Below are 23,478 nucleotides of genomic sequence, written 5' to 3'. Positions count from 1 at the left end.
CGTTAACCAACGTGGAGCAGTCCAGCTATCCAACGTGAGGCAAGATCCAGCATCCCAGCTGGAATCTCTTACACTACTAATATTTGAAATCGGGCTGCAGAATAAAACTTTCTATCAGGTTTTTGATATATGTGTGTGTAGTAAATAAAGTTCTCTGGTAATGAGTGTACTTAATGTCGAAATATACAACCGAAACAAGAAATATGAAGGTTTTAATATTCCAAGATATACCTATTATTGGTTGTTTTCACTAAGACCCGCAACTCGGCCGACGGCGACCGTTAGAATTTGTTTAATTATAAATTAATCATTAAATTTATATGGAAATCGCCGTGTATTATGCAATACGCACGCAATCGCCGCAACTTCATGCGCAAACACACGGCGATTTCCAATATAGTTGACCGTGCGTAATGGCTAAATGGGTAAATTGTTAACTTACTAAAAATTTAAATCATGTAATACTTATTATACTTTAATTAGTGAATTCGCTGAGTTTTCTCCAAATTATTGATGGTAGGTATTCATACCTAATATCTGCACTTCAACATCCCGTCGCGCGACGTGGCGTTGTCGGTTAGCAGCCTGACAGGTGTATGTACCAGCGTCTTCCCCTCTCTGCGTCTGTTCGACGATTAGAGTCCCATTTGGAAACACCTTTTGTCTTCGGTTTAAAGGCAATGTTTGACCATCTGTTAATCAAATTTATAATTATTATGATTGTTTCCGAACACTAATAAAACAAAAACTTGGCAGTCAGTAGGGTGTGCCGGTAGAAATGAAAACTTAAAACGTGGGATTTTCGGATTTTCGAATTCATTGTAGTATCAGTAATCAAAATTTAATTTGTAAATTAAAACCGCTTAACGTTAACGTTAGCTTAGTTTATACATTTTTCGGCACTCCAAGCATTATTAACATCAGCATGTTGGTGATGCGACCTTGAAGTTTTTACCCATCCCAAAATCGCCCAACGTGCCTAAAGAAGTTTTATCTTTAAAAATACCCCTTTTGGTTCAACATTGTGACATCAACTGTGACTAACTGAAATACTTATATATCAAGAATAAATTCCTAACCCACTTTACCTAAATGGAACAACTACTCTTACCCAAAACACTCATCCGCCAACCACAGATCAAAGTGATATAAACAAAATATCAGAGCGTAAAATCCTCAGTCAGTTTAACAGAATTACCGAGCAAGTTCAAATTAAGACTCGTCGGTCACTCCCCCGTAATTTTCCGTTTCCTTTGCGACCCTTGTCAACAACGATCTTGTCTTTTCATGGAGATCTCATTAAGCGAGAGTCTTTAAATGGCTTTATTATTTTTGATCCAAGCACTACGTTTGCAACTATTCAACTTATACCTGAGTATAAAGGGCTTTCAAATTCTGCTTGCCAGCGTTTAAAACAATATAACTTGATCTCCCTGTGCCTATGTAATTTTCTGTGGTAACAATTTGTTACCTATTTAATAAAACCTTATTTTATATGTAAAGTTAAATGAAGATTTTTTTAAATTTAAGTTAATCTTCATATTACGAATACGAGTTGATGTTAAAATAAAAATAGGGGAGCGAAATATAGTTTAAAATTTTGACAATTTCATATCAACACCTCCCCTATTTTTAATATTAAAAGTTAAACAACTAAAAGATAGCCAGATAGCGCATCGTATTTCAACAAAACTCTCGTAACTCCAACGGATGGCGGAAAATTTCATTCGAATTAAATATTTTAGCTCTCTCTAGACGTCACGAATTACTTTTTTTTAGCGGAGTTAAAATTCAGAGGTGTCTGACCATATTTATGCTAAAAAGAAAATGCGTATGAAATTACTATTATTTAATCTAGGCTGTCGTCAGGTCACAATAAGACTGTCGCATTGCTAGAAAGTGTCAACAATCCTCCAGAACGTTGACGTCACAGAGGCTTTTATGCCATTCTTTGTGTATTTTTGCCTTCGCTTACTTGCCCCAGTTTCCTTAACGACCTGTTGCTATGAGAAAGTTACTCTCCCTCGAGTTTAATTCGATACTCTTTCACTAAAGTGTCCTTTCAAACGCTTGGTTAAATCAGTGATATATTTGATTCCCCCATTTTCTTCTAAGCATTGTTGAATTTTGTCGTCACTTTGAGTTATTTCTGGTCTGTTGCGTTAAGTTTTTCGTTCAACTTTGAAAAGTCGCCCTGTCATTTTCATGAATCATGGATGAGTCGTAGTCCATTGCATATTTTAAAATCGTAGTTGCAATTTCTTATGCTAAAAAGACATCGATCCTAAAAGGTAATTTTTTGAGAAAAACGAAAACTAAATTTCTCCAAAAAGGCACGTTAGGAGATTTGCAACGACATAATAAAGTTTAATATTTTTTAAACACCAAATATAAAAACAACGATATTCTGTAACACATTTTGGAAAAATACTGTTAGAAATACCAAGACAGAAATAAGACGACAATCCAATTTCACAACGTAATGAGCACGAAACGAGGTAAAAAATTATCCATTACGTTAGATGATGAAACAACATCAAACATATAGGTAGATGTCTAAATAAGCACATAATATAAAACGCAAAAATTTTCACACATACCTAGATACCAACTAAATAATACAAAGAAAAAGGAAAATCTTCGGTAAAAATAAGTTTACTGTGGCTAGCTTACCTCTTTCCCACGTAATGGATTCAATGGGGTACCCAGCAACAGGACACTTTATGTTCAAATCACTGCCTGCGACAGCTGTTACTTTAGGCATTTCTCTTATATACGGTAGTCCGTAAACGTTAACTCTAGCAGCATGAAGTGCTTTGCCCGCTGAATTGCTGGCAACACATGCGTATTCCCCACCATCTTGTTCTGTAACTCTGCTGATATTAAGATGGCTGACAACGTCGTCTTGAAGAGTAACGTGCTGGCCCACGACGAATCTGAATAAGAAGTTTGTTGTTGTTGAATATTTTATAGTTTCTACAAATCTAATGATTAATTTTAAAAAGTAGGTTTATTTTAATAAGTAGTAATAAGTAGGCTTACCTTGAATTTGTTGGAATGGGGAAACCATCCAACAGCCATGTAAATTGTGGAGGCGGGTGACCCATTGCAACGCACTTTAGTGAAACACTTGGCCCTGGTTGTAAAGTCTGCTCCGAGAACCAGTATACTAACTCCGGTTTTGACTCTAGGAAGAAAATAAACACAATTAACGCGGTCATACATATTACGAGTAGGTACATATTATATTATACCGAATGCAAGATAAGCGTTATCCATTACATTATGTATAACTACCCTATTATCTTTATTCATGCTAATTATATACCCAACGGCTAACACAATGACTTCAGGGTCTATTGTTTAGCGCTGGAAAAATGGCTTGTGTGCAGAGATAAGTTAATGGTCTTTAATTTGTAGAGCACGGTCGGGGCATGAAATATAATACGGGAAGCAGTTAAATTTGCACATTGTATTAGGCACATAGTATAATGTTATTGTACCTAATGTATAGTATTTTTATTTTTTTATTTTTATTTTTCATGTACCAAAATTGTAGTTACAAAGTAATAATAAATTAAGTTACATCTCTAAACAGAGATTTCTTCCAGCTTCCCAATCAAGGTTGTGAGTAAGGCGTATTTTTCCCTGTGTTACAGTCAAAACCCTTAGCCGGTCAAAAATACTTTTTAAAAAACAGTTAAAATGGTTTTAAACCTGAGCCCCCATCTTCACACAGTCTTAAATTTTGCCCTACCCCTAGACTTAGTGTTTTAAATGGCTACGCCAGAAGACTCGCCTTGAGTCTTGACCCTTCATCCAGCTTCATGTACTTGATTTTGGTTTCGTGACGTAATTTGTCACAATTTAATAATATTGTATTTCTCGATACCATTCAATTCCTTCCCTCGGTAATTGGCACCGTATTAAGGCTTTAATCGGGGTAAGTACTGAAGGTATTATGGAATTGAGTGGTCGCAAATCCAGCGTTTCGTCGTTTCGGCACGAATCTTTGTACCATTCGAGTGAATATACGTGATTATTTTTTACGAAATAGTATAAAGTATTATTAGCCTATTTCGAATTAACGCTTCATGACGTTGAAATTTCCTAGACTAGACTAGAATTTCCTAACTTACATTTAAGTAGTTTTAGTTTAAAGTTTTATAGAGCAATAAATTTGTATAAAACGACGACTATGAAATTGCTAATACAAACATTTACCTATTTTATCGTAAAGGCTAGAATGAATGGGTCGTAGCAAATTCGCAAAAGATGTCCGCTAGCACGCTCCGTATGAAAAACTTTAATAATAGCCGGAAAATTCATAACTTTGCGATGCTAATGTGAAAAGAAAATTTAAGTTCTACTGTACATTTACCCTTATGCTTCTACCTAATTGAATAATGTACTAAACATAAATAAGGTATAACTACCCATATTACAAATGCAAGTGTGTTTATTTCTTGGTTTGTCCTTCAATCACTCCGCAACGGAGCATTATATGTTACAAACAAAAATGTTACATTATACCTGTTTTTTGCAATTTCTACTAGGCATTGGTGAATTCAAATTTTTCAATGGTGAATTTAACAAATAAAATGAATTGCGTTTGTAAATGATTTACCAAATCTTCGTCTTTTCTTAGAGGCTTACTCAATACCAGTGACAGCCGTTTCTGGTTATGTTTTTCCTTGTAATCCCTTTGATAAATTAACGCCATCCCTTTTATCGTATTGCGGGATTTGTAAAGATTAAAGCTTTTAAATTATTTTGTTTTAATGATATTGTTTTGAAATTATTTATTCTCTGGATGATAGCCACGACTTCATCCGTGAGGCTTTTAAGAATCCTATGAGATTAATTTCGGGATGAAAAGTATTTACGAGCGTCTCTAAGATACAAGCTATCTCTACTTATACCAAATAGATGATATCCGTAACTTTATCCACATGGAGGTTTTAATAAAAAATATTCTAAAACCTTTCGATTTACCGCAACAGAAATTGGTTCATGTTCGTTCTCCAGGATGTAGATAATCTAACTCTGCACCGCGGATGTTGTCTGCATGTTCGTCTTAATCGGTTAAAAACGTACCTATTGGCCATAAAACGTAGCATACGTCTGTCTAGACAGACAAACTTTCAATAGATTATTGTGTATATGGAAGTGTCATCAATATAGCTTTCCAGTATAGCCTGACTGCTTAGTTAACTAATCGAAGTAAAGACATTAATATACCTAATAATATGTAGGTATAGTACGCGACAGGTTGAGATGGCAGTCGGAGTATGGGGCGGGGGGACAGCCCGCACACCCGCACATCCCGCACTTCACCCGCGCTTTCCTGCACCGGGTTAGTGTGGGGCCGTGCGGGTGCGCGGAGCGTTCCCTCCCCGATTGCCATCGCGACCTGTCGCGTATTACAGGTAATCTTTATCCGTTTCCATTGCGTCATAAAATATAGTCCATTTTTATGGATCCGTTGCAAGGCTATTACAGTCAGCTCTTCAGCACAAAGAGCTTTCTGCCGCGGGCGCATCCACCGTAACGTTACTTTCAATATTGATAACACGATTTTAAACCTTGAAGCGTAATACTTAGGTAGAGTTTAGATTGACACTCACCGTAATATACGGCGCATTGTTTCTACTAACTACGTACTAAGCCATGAATTTTCCAATTAAGATTCTATTACGTAACTCTAAGGTATATTTTGAAATACAGTTTGTTGTGTTATACGTCGCTTCGTTTCCGTTATGAATTTGCTCCCCGCTATTTGGTGTCGCTGCTCTCGAGAGCTCGAGGACGTCGTAGCACCGGTTGATAGAGAAACTGTATCATTATTATAGAAAAGTGATATTGATTCCATTTACTAATAAAAAACGATACGGACGATACGGTTACTTACCTTGCTGTTAAACTGATTGATTGCGGAATAGAAAATGTAATTTTTGAAGTATTATAGGCTTTTTTGATTCTCTTGACGGGTTTTGACAGACAGACATACAATAAAGTGATCTTATATGCGTTCCTTTTTTTAATTTATAGACTAGCGCTTGGCTGCAATCAGACCTGGTGACGATGCAGCCTAAGGTGGAGCGCGCTTGCCAATCCTAGAAGATGCCTATTCACTCCTGTCTTGAAGGTGCCCATATTATAATAGGAGGTTAAAACTGATACTGGAAGGGTCAAATCTTAGCGGTTCGAATTAGAAATGAGGAGGCAAATCGCTTCGCACGTATCGGTGGAATTTCGACTACGTAAGGGTGCAGACCTTGGCGATGCCTTGCGGTGCGATAGTAGAAAGGTGAAGGAGGAACCAGGTTGAAAAGTTCTTCGGCACACTCTCCGAAATATATCCTGTAAAATACCGACCGACAGGCAACTTTGCGCCGATGTTACAAACTTGAAGTTTAGAATTGACTATTTAATTTTTTTCTCTGGATATACGGAACCCTAAAGAGGTGTAAAATTGTGGTAAAACTCATGATTGGACTTGGCCATGCCGGACAGTAGGTAATCCGTGCCGGGCATGTATCCGTCCTCGACGAGTCCGTTGTATAAATTATGCAAGTTGATAAACCCTCGGTGTACCTACCTGCTTTATTTGCGGCCGTGGTGTTTTTTAATATTCAGATACAAGTTAGCCCTTAGCTGCAATCTCACCTGATGGTAAGTGACGATGCAGTCTATGATGGAAGCGGGCTAACCTGAAAGGGGTATGGCAGTTTTTAATAAACCCATGCGCCTTTGGTTTCTTCACTTGGAAAATTACAGATATAAAGATTGAGTTTAATTGTTTAATTTTCAAATGAAAATCAAACTATGTTTGTTAGGAGTGCCCTACGAACAAACTCCTCTTTAGAAAGCGTAGGAGACACAAAAATTTGCATGCTTATATTGATAGGTAAGTACCTATTAACTGTGCCATAAATAAAGTAGGGCATAGTAGTAAGAGTCGAATCGTAGATAATAATAACAAATGTACCTACCTACCCAGTTTTTTCACACAACTGATGAAAAAATATTAGTGAAAAACGTTTACTTTATATAACGATTTACTTCATACATTTCTACAAGCCACGTTTTACAAACTTTATTCATTAATTTGTTTTCATATCAAATCCACACAATCATAAAGCTCTTGACTCCGCGTTACGAAGTTTCGTGTTTGTATTATCTAATTTAGAATACCAGAGAAGTAACTTTGAAGAGATAAAATTAGACTTGACAGAACCCGGAGGCACGGATGTAAGTAACAAATGTGTGTTATAAGTCGCGCAAATTGCTAATGCGCGTGGCTCCCTGCATTTTAGTGATGTCAGCACTAGACTGAAGTTTCGAGCTGATAGTATATTTTTATTTCGGCTGACGTCAAAATGACGTCATTTCGGTGTTAATGAGACATGGTTCCAGCGCAACAGCTATTTGCGGAACCTATACGTAGCGTGGTCTAATTTTGTTTTTCCGTAATTAATAATCCTTATCACACCCACCTCATCTACAGCTGAGGTGGTTTCTGGTCTGAAGTATGTAATTCTATCCGTTTGCTAAGGCTTTAGATAGAAGCGCTTCGCATGATGACCACCAAACTTCGTTTCGAAAAGGCCACACGATGACAGTGACTAGTAAAATAACTGTAATTATTATTATTATACCTGTAAGCTGTAATAATTATACAAAGTCACATACCTCTAGTGCCAGTGAAATTCCAGTCAGCGTCATGTGTATGTGTGCTGCGAGCGTAAGGCGTCCTCCGAGACCTATTCCCTGCATTTCGCGCCCGGCTCTCTGATACTGCAAAATTTATGATGCTTTAAAAACCCTATTTTAGAAGTTACTAGCTTTTGCCCACGTTTTCCTCTGCGTGATATAATTTGTTAGCTTATGCACGCGACTTCGTTCGCGTGGACTACAAAAATTTCAAAGGCCCCATTTATGATTTAAATCACTTAGGGGTGGAATTTCGAAAAATTCTTTCTCAGTGAATACTCATTCTTTACAAAAAACACACCCCCCAAATTTCAAGTCTCTAGGACTAGCGGTTTAGGCTGTGCTTTGATATATAATGTATGCTGTAATTTGATATATCAGTGAATTTTATATACATATACAGATATCACTCATGGAATGAGGATAGTGTAGCTATCTATCAGTAAAAGAATTTTAGAATCGAATCATTAGTTTCTGAGATTACCTATATATAAACTCACAGAACTAATAACATTAGAATAGATTCTATTTAGACTGGCCCTTATAACAGCCCTCTGCTGACCGTAATTGAAATAAAGCGCCTTAATTACAAATGGATTTCTTAATGAAACAGGGAGCCATAAAATAACTTATTTTATTCCCTGCGCGTTGCGCAGGCCAGAGAGCCAGCTGTCTAATACTTACTGAAAAATTCAAAGAACATGTTTAAGAATTTGCTTTGATTTAAGTACTGCCATAACTCAAGAATTACCTAAGCCCAAAATCTAAAAATGAAAATCTCTTAATCAAAAATGTGTGCCTATTTTTAAGTTAAGCCCTATTAACACCCTAATCACTAAATGATGGGGATTCATTATTCTGAAACGTTCGAGTTTTAATTAAAGTTCTTGCTGCTAATTTATTTGGTGAAACTGTAGGTAATTAATTTATGTGTGTTGATCCAATCGATAGTTGCTGTCGTACATTGGCACTATTCACTTAGGTACTGATAGGAGTATCAAGATTCATATTAGGTACGAATTCTTACAATTAGAATTATTACTTCTTTTCATTTAATGTTAACTATTAAAGAGGTAAGTAGGTACGAGGTTGTGAAGTTCCTGAGCACTCTCTTAAAAGACTGATAAGTAAGCGGGCGAAATTGCGTCGGTGTTGAAGCCTTTGATGAAAAAGCTGAAGCTAAGCAATTTCGCCTGCATAAGTGATTGATCGCCAATAATTCTTTGGGCTTGGCGATCTATTAGGTCTAATGCATCGTCTTTGACAGTGACTCTTGTGTCGTTCGTTCGTCTCGTCTAAAATTTTGTTTGACAAAAGTAATTTCGTTAAATTGTTAGGTGTAACGCGTAATATTTAATAATTTAAGACATTTTTTACGGAATATATTTTATTTTAATTTTAAAAAGACTCTTCTGAATATTTAAATAACAACTTTTGTTTACTTTTTAATTCAATAGTGCTATATGTATCACTATGTCACAGGTTTATTCGTTTTAAAAGAAGAAATTTTACCAGTTACAACATATTCCGCGGTACCGTAGGCCTGGTCCCTCGTGTTACTAGCAAAGCACTGGTAAATCCCCTGGTCGTTTTGCTGCGTATTTTTGATATGTAATCTTAAACCGTCTTCCGACATCCTGACTCGGTCCGAGTTTTTCATAACTTTTCCATCGTGTATCCAATAAACCATTTCTATAGGATGTCCTGATACTTTGCAATCGAAATTGACATCTATGTTGAATTTTGTTCTGAGCATTTCTGGTTGGATTCGGACGGATATTCGTTCTGTAAAGAAAGTGTTTATTAGCGATGATTTCTGCTAGACCGTGCCGGGCCCAAGCCGTGCCACTTACGAGGCACTTCCGACGCGCGGACGCTCTACCGATTGCAATTTTGTATGTAACACGGACGAGGCTTGGGGGACTCGGACACCGCACGGTCTGATGTGAGCTCATACAAATTCCCAATCTCGTGCCTCGGACGCGGCACGGCTTGGGCCGGCACGGTCTAGCATAAATCATCCCTAAGTCTTTCTAGTTAGTGTATTACGTTAGGTACTCTTATGAAAAGAGGTTTGCGTGGTTGGTTAGACTAGTCCACTTGGTATGAACTATTTTACAAGAAGTTGATTCTATCGAGAGATAGGAAGTCAGTAATAGCCTAGTGGTTAAGATGTCAAACTCCTAGTCGCGAGGTTCGGGGTTCGTTCCCGGCCACGCACCTCGAACTTTCCGGAGTTACGTGCGTTGTAAGCAATTAAATATCACATGCTGTTACGGTGAAGGAAAATATCGTGAGGAAACCTGCCAATCCGCACTTGACCAGCATGGTAGAATATCGCCAAAGCCTTCTCCTTTTGAGAGGAGACCCGTGCTCAGTAGTAAGCCAACGATGAGTAATTAATGAGTTATCATACCTGTAACAATGATAGTGAAATGTGCTGACTCTCCCCCAGCTGTGTTGTTCAGCCAGCATATAAATCTGCCGGCGTCCTCCCGTTGCAGCTTCTGTATACTGAGAAGACCGCCAAGTATCGTCGCTCTCGGCCATAGTGACGTCTTCTCTATTGGTACTAACAGCTCGTGGTGTTCACGAAACCACCTACAAAGAAAGAATTCATCTTATAATTAATTTTATGATTTGGCCTTTAAAAAATCGCCTGTGGCTCCTTTCTAATTTTACCCTTTTGTCCGATCCGGTTCGAATCCGAGAGAGATGAAATGGCCATAAACAACCCTACATATATTTTCGGTGCGAATTCAAATTATATTCAATAATATTATGTTTCCAATCTTGATATCCCCTACCCATTCAGTACAAAATTTCATTGAAATGTATTTTCTTGGATTCCTATCGAGTAATTCTAGATTTTCGTTGTCTATCCGCGGTGTTTGATGTTAATTGTGCTATATCTATATACATAAAAGGAAAAACTGACTGACTAACTGACTGATCTATCAACGCACCGGACGGTACGGGCTGAAATTTGGCATGCAGATAGCCATTATAACGTAGGTATCCGCTAAAAATGATTTTTGAAAATTCAACCCCTAAGGGGGTGAAATAGGGGTTTGAAATTTGTGTAGTCCACGCGGAAGAAGTCGTGAGCTAGTTAATAAATAAAAGTAGGTACGATGTGTCAGTAAAAATTGTATTTAGGGATGTGCTAACCAACGTTTTATTACGTTGGCCGTTGATTTGATTTACTAGAGGGGTTTTAATGCAATTTCGTTACCCTCTAGCGGTATAATTCATTTATGAAGTTACCCTGCGTTAATCGGGGTATTACGAAAAATCCTCGCTGGATTACGTGTTTTTTACTTTGCGTTTTTAATCTAACAAATCCTATTTTATCACACTACTATTATAAAGATGAAATTTGGTATGTGTATGTATGTGTGTTTTTTAAACATATATTTACATGATGTATTAATAATCTAAATATTTAAAAGGAAAAGCTGATTGACTGACTGACTGACTGATCTATCAATGCACAGCTAAAACTACTGGACGGATCGGGCATGCCGATAGCTATTATGATGTAGACATCCGCTAAGAAAGCATTTTTGAATATTCAACCCCTAAAGGGGTAAAATAGCGGTTTATATTTGTCAAGTCCACGCGAACGAAATCGCGGGCATAAACTAGTACCTATAATAAGCTGTGATAGCCGTAAGATTAGGGCGTTCGCCTTCTACGGAGGTCGGGAGTTCGATCCTGGGCACACACCTCTAACTTTCCGGAAATATGTGCGTTTTAAGTAATTAAATATTACTTGCTGAAAGTGTCGTGAGGAAACCTGCATGAGAGTTCACTATATGAGAAGATAGATATGATAACCAAGCAAGGAAATAATTTCAAAATTGAATTATGGAAAACAATGAATGAAACATAAATAATAATCCGCACTCCTCTTTCCGAAGAGGCTTGAAATAGTTTAATACAAAGAGAATCCTCCTGGTTTTATATTTTTTATTTATAATTTAATGCGGGAATTAAAATGAAATACGTATAACAATCAGCATATTGCCGGGGATCGTATATGCTTAGCAGTTTATTTTTACTGTTAATCATCAGTAGAAGATATAATGATATATCTACTGATGGGTTTATCATATCACTCGAAGAGCAATGTCCCGCAATATGGGACAGACCACAAACTCTCAGATCACTGGTGTACAAGAGTACTGAGTAGGTACCTACAACGTATTCTAAAATATTCCATGTTTGAAGAATTTCGAGTGGGTCGCGCCATTTATAAAGACAGATCTCTACTAATATACATTCAAAAAAATTCCCTGGACGGAATTCCTCCAGGAAACATGGGTCGGTCGACATCTACAATGTTCTCAGTTTCCTTGTAGGAATAGTTTCAAAAGAGTCGAAATGCACCCATTTGCATTCTAAAAGCTTCCGAGCGTGGTTTAAAAGAAAAGTTATAGCGCAAGCTTGAATCTCGATGTAATTTTAGAATTCCAGGAAGTTGTTAAAGTCCTTTATCAGGTTCTATGGAACTGATATTGGGGTAAAGTTATTGAGTGGTTCTGCTGCAGACATAAGGGTGGGTGAAATCATCGAATTTTGGATTACCTAGGTACTCTCGAAGTTTGAACAATATTGGATTGTTACTGGAATACCAATACCTACACCAGCTGTTTGTGAATTTGGTCACAGATCACCTTTTTTATTTTCTTATTATTCTGACATAACGAGAAGATAAATAATCCTAATAAGTAGGTAGATATAATCTTTACCAGTGTAGAATTATTAATTATAATATTATTAATTTTATCCTTACCTACTAATTATTAATACCTACCTTAATATACCTACCTATAAAAAGCTGTGATAGCCTAGTGATTAGGGCGTCTGCCTTCTACGGAGGTCGGGGGTTCGATCCCGGGCACACACCTCTAACTTTACGGAGTTACTTATGTGCGTTTTAAGTAATTAAATATTACTTGCTGAAAGTGTCGTGAGGAAACCTGCATGAGAGTTCACTATAATGTTCTTAAAGGTGTGTGAAGTCTACCACTACATGGCCAGCGTGATAGACAATGGCCAAATCCTTCTTTCTCTGAGAAAAGACCCTTGCTCTGCAGTGAGCCGGCGATGGGTTGATCATGATCATTATAATATTATTCGTAGCTGCTAACTTTTGCCTTTACCCACGTTAAATTCGTAATTTTCGAAAATCCTGTCTTTGGGGATTTAGTATAAAGAGACAGACAGACACACTTTCATACACACACAGACAGACACATTTATAATAGTAGTAGGAACAGGTATATAGGTGAACCATGAAACGAAATCCTCTGGATGGAACGATGTAAAGAAAAACTGAATGTGATAACCATCAATCACTCTTTTAATAGTTTCGCATACAAAACTGGATAAAAAAATCAATCTGTATAGCTATATGAAACCATGGAGCGCGGCGGTCAATGTTTTTTCCGGCCACGATTCCTCTAAAATGAAGTTTTTTTTTCTATAAAGCTACGTATATATTACATTTATAATTTTTATGATTGGATTAGCGATCAGAGCGTTGAGCACGATCCCAGGAGACGCAGGTTCGAATCCCGTCGGTTCCGCAATTTTTGATATGTACTTATTTAAAATTATTTATTAACTAGGTTACCTATATTTTATTAATAACGAGGTTACCTAAATATTCTGTGATATTGGTAAGTATTCTCTATCATTAGTAGGTACACCATCTATCTGCGTCGTAGGTATTCCTCATTGCTGAAGGTCGTAACATCTTCCCAGATGGCAGAAGTTTTCTTGGGATCATAATAATATGTGGTCGGCTCCCACTTCCCAGATACTTTCGCATACGACTAGACTAAGAGAACGAGATTTCGACGCTTATTTTGCAGTTATTATTAAAGATGATGTTATGTTAGTGATAGGTAGGTAATTGATATTAATCGGGTCCGATGCGATGGCTACGGAAGAAACCAAAGGGCCAAATTTGGTCCTCCAAAGTCGGTCACCCATTCAGTTACCAACTTTGATCAACGTGATATGCGTTGTCTTGTCACAACTAGGTCACACAGGCAAGATATATAAATAAAAAACCGGCCAAGTGCGAGTCAGGCTCGCGCAACGAGAGTTGGGTGCCGTACTACAGTCGTATTTTTTCGACATTTTGCACGATAATTCAAAACCTATGATGCATAAAAATAAATAAAATCTGTTTTAGAATGCACAGGTGAAGCCTTTTCATATGATACCCCACTTGATACCTATAGTTATCTTACTTCGAAAATTGAAAATACTAATTTTATTAGTTCATGACCACAATTTTTTTTGTGTGATGTAACCACAAATTCACGATTTTCAGTTTTTCCCCTATGTCTGCTGCTATAAGACCTACCTAGGTCTGCCAAATTTCATAATTCTAGGTCAACGGGTAGTACCCTGTAGGTTTCTTGACAGACCGACAGACAGACAGGCAGACAACAAAGTGATCCTATAAGGGTTCCGATTTTCCTTTTGAGGTACGAAACCCTAAAAACATAAAGGACATGTGTGCAACTAACTAAAAGGTGCCTATTTGTGTAAAGCTATGCAGTAGGTATCAAAGCGTGTTTGAGACAGCAAACATTTAGTTTCAGCCTACTGGTCGAATGATCAAAGCCGTAGAGCAGCCAAATACCATACGAAGTGCACCTGTGAGTCTACATACCTACCCACTGTTTCTATTAGTATTTAGACCAAAGCTGGACAGCTGGAGTTGCATCTAACAGAAACTTTTTAAATGAGGGGTAGTACAGAAAGATACTCCTTAAATGAAAACGATAACAGAAATAAAAATTATGTCTTAGAAAAAGTAGATATAGGCCTACTTTTTACCATTTCTCTTATAAATTATTTTTACTTGCATGTAACGAGTTATATTCCTCTCATATCTATAATATAATCTCATATTTATAGGTTAGATACTTATGTAAAAAGTGGGAATTTTGCCCTAAGGTAGGTATAGGTACATTTTCATTAGGTAACGATCTAAGGACCGTTTAACTGCAAACAAAACAAAAAATAATAGAGACCTAGCAACAAAATCATTGAGTCATTGAGTCAGACTCGCACACAAAGTGTTCTACGATCGTACAAGAAATAGTTCTTTTCAATTTTTTTTGTGATGTAACCACTAATTCACGGTTATCAGATTTTCCCCTTTACGTGTCTTATAAGTAGGTAACTGCTAAGACATTACTATTTCTAATGCTATTACTATTGCTGCTAACATTGGTACCTGCCAAATTTCATGATTTTAGGTCAACGGGAAGTACCCTATAAGTTTTGATTCCCTTGACGGGTCTTGACAGACAGACAACGAAGTGATCCAATAAGGGTTCTTTTTTCTCTGGAGATACTGAACCCTAAAAATGTTTACTAATATGTAAATGATAAAAAGGACGGTAGGTTATATAAACTGTACAGTCATATAATAAATGGAAAATCGCTGCGGTTCCGTGATAAGCAATTCGTATTCGCCTAACGGTATTATCCTCTTTACAAAAGGCAAGGGTTAGCCGCTTCTTAATATATGGAGGGTCTTTTAGGCCGTAAACACCAAATAATCACAGTGTCTGCTAAAACGCGGCAAAAATATACAGGATTTAAGGATTTCGTTTTCAAAGTTCGTCAAAATCAAAGCCAGATTTGCATTTTGTAAATTTAGATATATGGCCTCCAGAGCCGAAAGAAATCTGAAAAGGTAAGTGACGTCAACAGCATCGAGCGCGCCATAAAATGTGCAAACAGAGGTTGGTGTTACGTCCAAGGCCGTTGGCACAGGAATCGATTTTCGGGGGAGTTTTATCAGGTAAAAATTTTGACGAACTCTCCGAATGTAAAAAAAAATATTGGTCCAATATGGCGGGATTTTTGATCAGTATTTTTGACAAACCCTCCCCCGCCTACGGCTATGCGACTGTGAAGTGTGAACTGGCAATCGGTACTATCAATTATTTTAACAACTTTAAAGGATGAAGGGAAAATGTTCTTTTCTTCAGCTAAATAGTAATCACTAATCGTATGTATGTACCTACTACTACGCCTACCAGTGTATAGACGAAGTGCGTGCTTTTCAAATTTTTGTTCCAAACTAGGTAACTGTCTTGAATAATTATTGTGGCACTCTGCGGAGTACGAAATCATTGACTTACGAAATAGCATAAAGTGAAATCGTCACAAATTTGAGATAGGATAATATATACCTAATGTTGCCAGATCACAGTTACTTGGTAACTTCATAATAATACAAAGCTATAAAAGCATACATAGTAATTTCCAACTGGATATTATATAGCGTTTGCTGTAGGATATTTCCTAATATAAGATTGTCGGGATAAAATGGGGGATGAGAATTTTCAGCACGTTTAATACCTATGCGTTTTGCAGCGGTTTCGTTATCGGTAGCGCGAGCGTAATCTCATCTATTATTTTTATTTCGCTCAAGCTGTTGGTATTTTTTTTTACGCTTTGTTCAGCATAATATATCGGGATTCCTACATACAGGATGTTATATGAACATAATATTACAATGTATGTATGATAACTCTTATTAGAATGCCCTATGTTACAATATTTTACGACTTTCATAGTTTGTTAAATACTTTAAGTACAATACAAAAAATAGCTTTATTTATTTATTTAAGAATCAAAACGAGCTCTGTTGAATGTTGTCTTTGAAAAATAATAGGTAGGTAAGTTCGTAAAGTTTCGTAAAGTTGGTGGCCTAGGTAGTTCTCAGGAATGCCAGAGACCTAATTCAAAGCGAAACATTCGCTTCTGCCTAAAAAATAGGTATTTGTATCATATCATCCGATGAGACCAGTCCACGGTCGAAAATAATTTTTGGCAATTTTTGTCTTTGAAAGAACAATCGTAATTTAGGTACATCGATTTACGGTTGTTTCTATCAAAATTATCTACACTACAAAAACCTTACATTTGCAATACATTTGTTATAGATACTTACCTCGGTAATATTCGGTAGGTAGTATAAAAGGTAATTACGTATATTATCTCCTTGTTGTTTAGATAAAATCTAATACAAAAAAGGAACAATTTTCACAGTTCAAGTAACGTGCAATTCTCTGCACAAGTTGTGGGTAGCCGTAAACAGAACTCAGTGAACCCTGCAAACACGGTTTGTGTACGTTGTTTAGTGTTTACGATATTAGGGTACAACATTTAGGTATGTACCGCGGTTTAAAATAGGATTTTTTTACTGGTATAGAATTGTTGACGCGCGATTTCCATATATACATAGAAATTAAGGTTATTATTATAGTTTACCCAAAGCCTACATAACTATAGTAGTTAATAAAAACATGTGGCAGACACCTCATAAGCTATTTCAACTCATAAGCTTATACAATTCTAGCGCGGAAACCTCCCGTGCAAAAGTTTTTCAATTCATAACCCGTACGGCACCTGCCAACTTTACACTTTGATAGTTTTCTTGTGAACTGATAGATGAGTTTAATGTTTATCTACTTCAGTTTCATAAGTGGGACTCTCTCACACTGATATGAAAGATATGAATCCCTACTGTAAAAAATATCCCTACTGATAAAACTGTAAAAAAGATATTGCAGTTGCAAATACATTTTTGGGGTTTGAATAAGGCAGCGATTGTGACCGGAAAGCGCAAAGTCGGAAGACCCCCACTGGGTGGACAGATGACATCAAACGAGTCACAGAGAGCCGCTGGATTCAGGCGGAGCAAGATCGTGGTGTATGGAAGTCCCTACAAGAGACCTATGTCCAGCTGGACGTCTATCGGTTGATGATGATGATGATGATTGTGACTTTTCGGTGCTTATTAATATTTCGTAGTAATAATAAACATCTACTTACCTTCTCTCTATCTATCTTTCTTATCTATATACTTGCTTTAACTGTGAAAGAAAACATCATGAGTTAACCGCATGCCGGAGAGTTTTCCATGATGTTCTCAAAGATGTGTGAAGTCTGCCAATCCACACTTGACCAGCGAGCGAGGTAGAATTTTCCCAACCACGATCCTTATCATTCGGAGAGGAGACCGTTGGAGGAGGTCTGCGATCGGTTGACATGACGATGATTTATAACTTTAGGTACGAAGCATTTTCCTATTTTGCGACTTGTGTGTATTGTATTTGCGACGTGTAGGATGTAGGTAAATAAGTAATTTTAAATTAGTGAGTTGTAAGTAACTTTATCTTTATTTTTTAGCTTATGAAATACCTGATCCGCGACAGGTTGAGATGGCAATCGGGGTATGAGGTGGGGGCACGCCCCGCACACCCGTACGTCACTCGCACTCGCCCGCGCGGGGGCTGTGCGGGTGTGCGGGGCGTTACCTGCCCGATTCCCATCTCGACCTTTCGCGTACTATACCTACTATACGCGTAGGTATGTATATAATAGGTATAGGCTATCCAGTACCCAATAAATTGCGGAAACTGTGACCTTGCATGGGTGCACTTATAAGTTCTGTATTTGACTACAGAACCAACTATGGTCGTTCTAATTTTGAACAAATACGTGAGTCGTGGTATAGGGTAGGTTGCTTTAATTTTTCAGTTACCTATTCCAAAGTTAATTACCATTAAATAATTAAAGTTTTAAGTTAAATACCAAATAATTGCAGAAATTCTAGGAATTTAATATATTATTTTGGGTACATTATGTAGAAATGTGTGCGTTAAAAGTTTAATTTTCAATAAAAGTCAGCGTTCAAAAGTCGTGTGTTATAAAAACCAAGAAATTATCCATGAAGACTAAAAACGCTCTTTTAATAAAATTCAATAAACCTTTATATTTTGAAGATAAACTCACGACTAGACTAAATTCGATGACACGACTAAAAAAAATAGAGAGACTAAATTCACGAGACTACTACAAAATAAAGAATTTAAAACTGAGCTTAAATTTAACTTTCTTTGTCTATAATAGTGAGCGTTTATTTTATGAGAATGGATCATAAATTTTCACTTTTAGCGCGTAAACTGGTCACCGTTGCATAGTCACTATCCAGTGTTTTGAGAAATTGTGGAATTTAACGACGAATTTAGTTAAAACTGAACAGAAGATTTCATTTTTATAAAATTGTTTCCTATCACAGAAAGTCTTAAAAAGCATTTGACCCCTCTAATCAAAAGATATAAAAAGAAAATTCCTGACTCACTGACTGACTCATCAAACCCTTGGAAATATACTTAAAGCTGAAATTTTACAGGTTCTCTTTATAATGTTGATAAGAAATAAGGCCAGATTTTTTGAATTCCTAAGGGAATTAAGAGGATCTATATTTGAAATCAGTGAACCTGCAGGTGGTCTCTAGTACTGTTAAATAAGTATGTTAAATTGGAAATCAGATTTTCTGTGGGGGCGTAGGACCGGATCCTAGCGACTGCGCCATGTAAAGAGGTTTCAAATAAACATGAGCATCATTTCTACTTCGACAACCCATCTGCAATATTAACTCCTTCCTTATCCTCACAGTTAAATTGGTATTTTTTAGGGTTCCGTACCTCAAAAGGAAAAACGGAACCCTTATAGGATCACTTTGTTGTCTGTCTGTCTGTCAAGAAACCTACAGGGTACTTCCCGTTGACCTAGATGAAATGAAATTTGGCAGGTAGGTAGATCTTATAGCTGACATTTGGGCAAAAATCTGAAAACCGCGAATTTATGGTTAGATTACACAAAAAAAAAATGTGGTCATGAACTAATAATTAGTATTCACACACACACTTTCAAAGTGAGTGACTATATCAAGTGGGATATCATATGAAAGGTCTTCACCTGTACATTCTAAAACAGATTTTTATTTATTTTTATGCATCATAGTTTTTGAATTATCATGAAAAATGTCGAAAAAATACGACTGTAGTACGGAACCCTCATTGTTCGAGCCTGACTCGCACTTGGCTGGTTTTTATTTTACTTTATTAGCACTTACCTACTTAATTATTAATTATTAAACTATTTAGAAATAAATCCATCAGTCTGTTCTTCTGTTAGTATCATGGTACATTATTCTATTATAATAGGAAATCAAATAAATAAAAATGTTTGACCATCCTCGTTCGTTTATATTATAAATTTAGACACATCAGATTTGTTACTCATAGTGCACTTCTCGTTGGAAGCCGTCTAATACTGCTGTTACAACTTTGTGAACATGACAAGTTGGAATAAACAAGCTTTGTATGTCAGAGACTCGTTTTATAATGGATACCTCCTAAATTTTTTAAAATATTTAGTAAAATATAATGGATTTTATAATTAAAATCTGTATCATTCTACAAAGATTGGAAGGTAGGTATGCTAAGCAAATTCTGAGATGCTAGTACTTATCTACTTATATGAACTTTCGTCACTATGTAAATCGCTTTAGCGATAAGGCCGCCTTTGCATGCTACATCTATTAGAATAAGATCCTGTATTGTGTTTTTTCAATGTTTACTTTGTGTTGTGTGCAATAAAGTGTCAATAAATAAATAAAAATAAATATGTAAATTGCACCTGCAAGTTTATTTAAACTTCTCTATAAATAAAAATAATAAAAATATCAAGCTTTTATGTGGCAAGTAGGTACTCAATACGTGAAAATTGGAGACAAAACATATTGGTTTGTATACCATGGGTTTTCTAAAAAAAATCCCTATATTCTCATTTCATTTTTATACAGTTAAATTCTCAGTGGAATTTATTTTTACTTCAAAAAAAAAATTACAGTTTGAAAACACCTTAAAACAAGACTTTTTCGATTCCCTGATTTAATGCAATGGAGTGCATATACACTCGTATACCTATAATGTTAACTTGTGTCTCCTTCCTCTATTATACTTACCTAGGTACCCATCTACTTTGATAAGCTTATCATGGTTTTGTTTTTGTAGTAATAAAAGTATTTTCATTCATTTATTCACATTGTCTACGTAATAAACAAGTACGCATGTAATATTTAATACCCACCTATAACTAGGTACAGGCCACGCATGTGCTGCACATGGTAACCGTACGTCGTGGCCGACTTGCACCCTGCGGGAGCGTGGCTCCACAGCTACGCGAGGACGCACCCCGCCTTTTGGTTCTGTCACTATGATGTGACCTGAAACAAAAACTTTTTAACCAACGGCGGCACAAGTGTCAGAAATGCAAAAGATTTCGCGTTTCAGTACGATACAGCGTCAAAGACATGCGTTTCAAAATACGATAAGCTTTTCAGATTCAGAAGCCCTGGTGTAAAGTTTCAGTTTTCAAGGTAAATAACGTGGCAATTGGTAAGCTTTGTGATTTGTCGTCTCCATATTATTTGGGAGATTGCATGACTCTTTCGTTATGCTTCCCAAGCACAGTGCTTTTCTATAGATTTTGCACTGAGAAAGCGTTGCAAAAGTCTTGATAAAGCACGCAAAAATTTGATGAGTCACTCGTGCTTGAGTTTGCTACTAGATCTTAGGTTGCCTCCTCACAAAGGCTTATGATATGATATTATACGAGTGCAGACACAACAAAGCTTTTTAAGAATTCCAGAACATATCGCTCCGAATAATTGGGCGCAAAATTTAATGTTTAACTAAATACAGTGTGAAATGGACAACGCAGGCTATTAATGTAAACACATATCACATAACACAAGCCAACACAAGCAAGCGTAAATTCACACACATTTCAATAGATCCATTTAGGCGAAACATATTGTCTATCAAGTAGGGTGCAGGTACAATGTACAATGACTTACCAAAATATTTACTAGAATACAAAGATCCGGTGATTCTGTCCCGGACACGGCACCGGAACGCCGAGTACCGGTCGCCTGGACTCACTGCCCTTATGTAAAGAGACCCGTCGTCCAGACGAGAGTACTTTGACCCTGGTGACATAGGTATACAAATGAAACATATATAAATCTATTGTTATAAAATATCTCCTCTATGAGTAAAAGGGATTGCTTTCAATATGGTACTCTGTTTAGAGCACAACACAATAGACCTAGAATTATATGTAGAGTTGACAAAGATAGAGTTGTATTAACCTACTTTGTGGAATTGTGTAATGGAAAGTAAACAGACCGTTTACCTGAATCTAATTCTAGTGCTTGTTTTTATTTGATTGATTAAAAAAGGTGTACTAATTTAAAAAATGGGGACTTCTTTCAGTCATTCGATTTCTTTCGGCTCGGTTTCAGTTTTGTTTCTTTTAGATGAGATCGCAGTCTTGTGAATAAAAAAGTTTAGAAATTGAATATCACCATTAGTCATTCTTAGGCAATCCAAATTTTTCCCTTATTGAATTCGTAGTGACTGCATCATAATATAACTTTAATGTGTAGGATGTACTAGTATAAATCATTTTCTAATAAATTAATAAAGGACACTCCGTACCTATAGGTTAAAAAAAAACAATATTGCAACAAACTGCCTTGCTGTTGCTGATTGAATATGTGTAGATTATGTTCTCAATCTGGTAGATAGGTAGGTAGGAACGTAGGAAGTATTAACTGTCGTACCTTCGTTATTTTGTTCAAAGTGAAAGATTACACAGTAGAAAATTAATACATAGCAACGGCTTTGAAAGCGTATTATTGAAAGAAAGACAAATGAGCATACTCTTCACGTGCTCGCGTTCAAATTGATAGACGCCGACGTCAGGAACCCGCGGGATTTTTTCCAGACCGATTCAAATTGTTTCCATCAATTTATTTTGAGGGCAGTACGGCCTAGTTTCAAAGGCGTATACCGAATAGTTTTATGAATCTTCTTGACAATTGTCCGTTTATTATAACTTGACGCGTGAGTAATATGTTGGCACCATTGCTTCTTTACTTTATTCCTTAGAACTTAGGGTTTATTATTGTGTGATTTACAATGGTGCCAACATATTACTTACGCGTTAAGTTACGATGAACGGTAATAGCGACCTTTTATGGCATTCGTTGTAATATAGGTAATTCTGATCTAAGCTAGCCTGATAACTTACGACTTGATCACGTTTAAGTTCGTTCATACAAGAATGTGGTGAATTCTTGGCGTTCGAATATAATATCTATTATGACGAAAATAAATTTTGCATACAGAAAACACCTAATACCTTTTTTTGAAAAATAAACATACTTATTTTATTTTATTTGTACAATATTTATCAGAAATTCGATGTACGCAAAGCAGCTTAAAGCTTTCAGATTTACACCGTTGATGATGCGAGCGTTAGGGATTTACCTAAGTAAGTACCTGCCTATTTATTTATTGTGTTTTGGAAAGAGCCCAATATGCTTATTGATATAGATCTGGAGGTTTCTTTTCAGTAGAACCAGCGTTCCGAACCGGTGATGCATTCGTCGCAAAATCGCAAATATATTATTATGTTGGTGAGAAGTTGAGAACCTAATGTAACAACTTAAACCTATACTAAACTTAATGTAGATTGGTTGTGAAGGTAAACTTACCTAAATATTGGAACACACTGGTGTCATCATCGGTGAACCAGTCGGTGTCATCGACTCGTTCTGAGCAGTGCGATGGCACGATGCATCGCAACACTGCTGCGTTTCCCGCTATCACGTACTCGTCTGGCACGTGCACCTCCCAAGGTATGTTTAGCACTAAAAGTACCTAATAATTAATTACCTGCGATTTACACAAAATAATAAGCAACTTGTTACGGTTGCAACTTGCATCAGAAAATTCATAGTCACTGTTTTCAGTCATATAAAATCGTGAAAATATTTTATTAATTGGTTCAGGTTAA

General features: G+C 36.6%; 1 protein-coding gene across 5 annotated transcripts in view; it reads right to left on the bottom strand.

Moving 5' to 3' along the window:
• Positions 1-23,478, bottom strand: part of Dscam4 (Down syndrome cell adhesion molecule 4) — a 234,927-nt gene that overhangs the window by 22,143 nt on the left and 189,306 nt on the right. For all 5 annotated transcript variants that reach the window (XM_069505251.1, XM_069505255.1, XM_069505256.1 and 2 more), the window contains exons 5-13: positions 23,177-23,332; positions 21,473-21,604; positions 20,704-20,839; positions 10,133-10,317; positions 9,229-9,501; positions 7,696-7,800; positions 3,043-3,187; positions 2,674-2,936; positions 531-692 (exon numbers count right to left, since the gene is read on the bottom strand). In XM_069505251.1, the coding sequence (XP_069361352.1) occupies positions 531-692; positions 2,674-2,936; positions 3,043-3,187; positions 7,696-7,800; positions 9,229-9,501; positions 10,133-10,317; positions 20,704-20,839; positions 21,473-21,604; positions 23,177-23,332 (1,557 nt within the window). The remainder of the gene's footprint in view (positions 1-530; positions 693-2,673; positions 2,937-3,042; positions 3,188-7,695; positions 7,801-9,228; positions 9,502-10,132; positions 10,318-20,703; positions 20,840-21,472; positions 21,605-23,176; positions 23,333-23,478) is intronic.

The sequence above is a fragment of the Maniola hyperantus genome, chromosome 20, assembly GCF_902806685.2.
Source record: "Maniola hyperantus chromosome 20, iAphHyp1.2, whole genome shotgun sequence".
Taxonomy (NCBI): Eukaryota; Metazoa; Arthropoda; class Insecta; order Lepidoptera; family Nymphalidae; genus Maniola; species Maniola hyperantus.
This window is presented reverse-complemented; position numbering and strand designations above follow the sequence as displayed.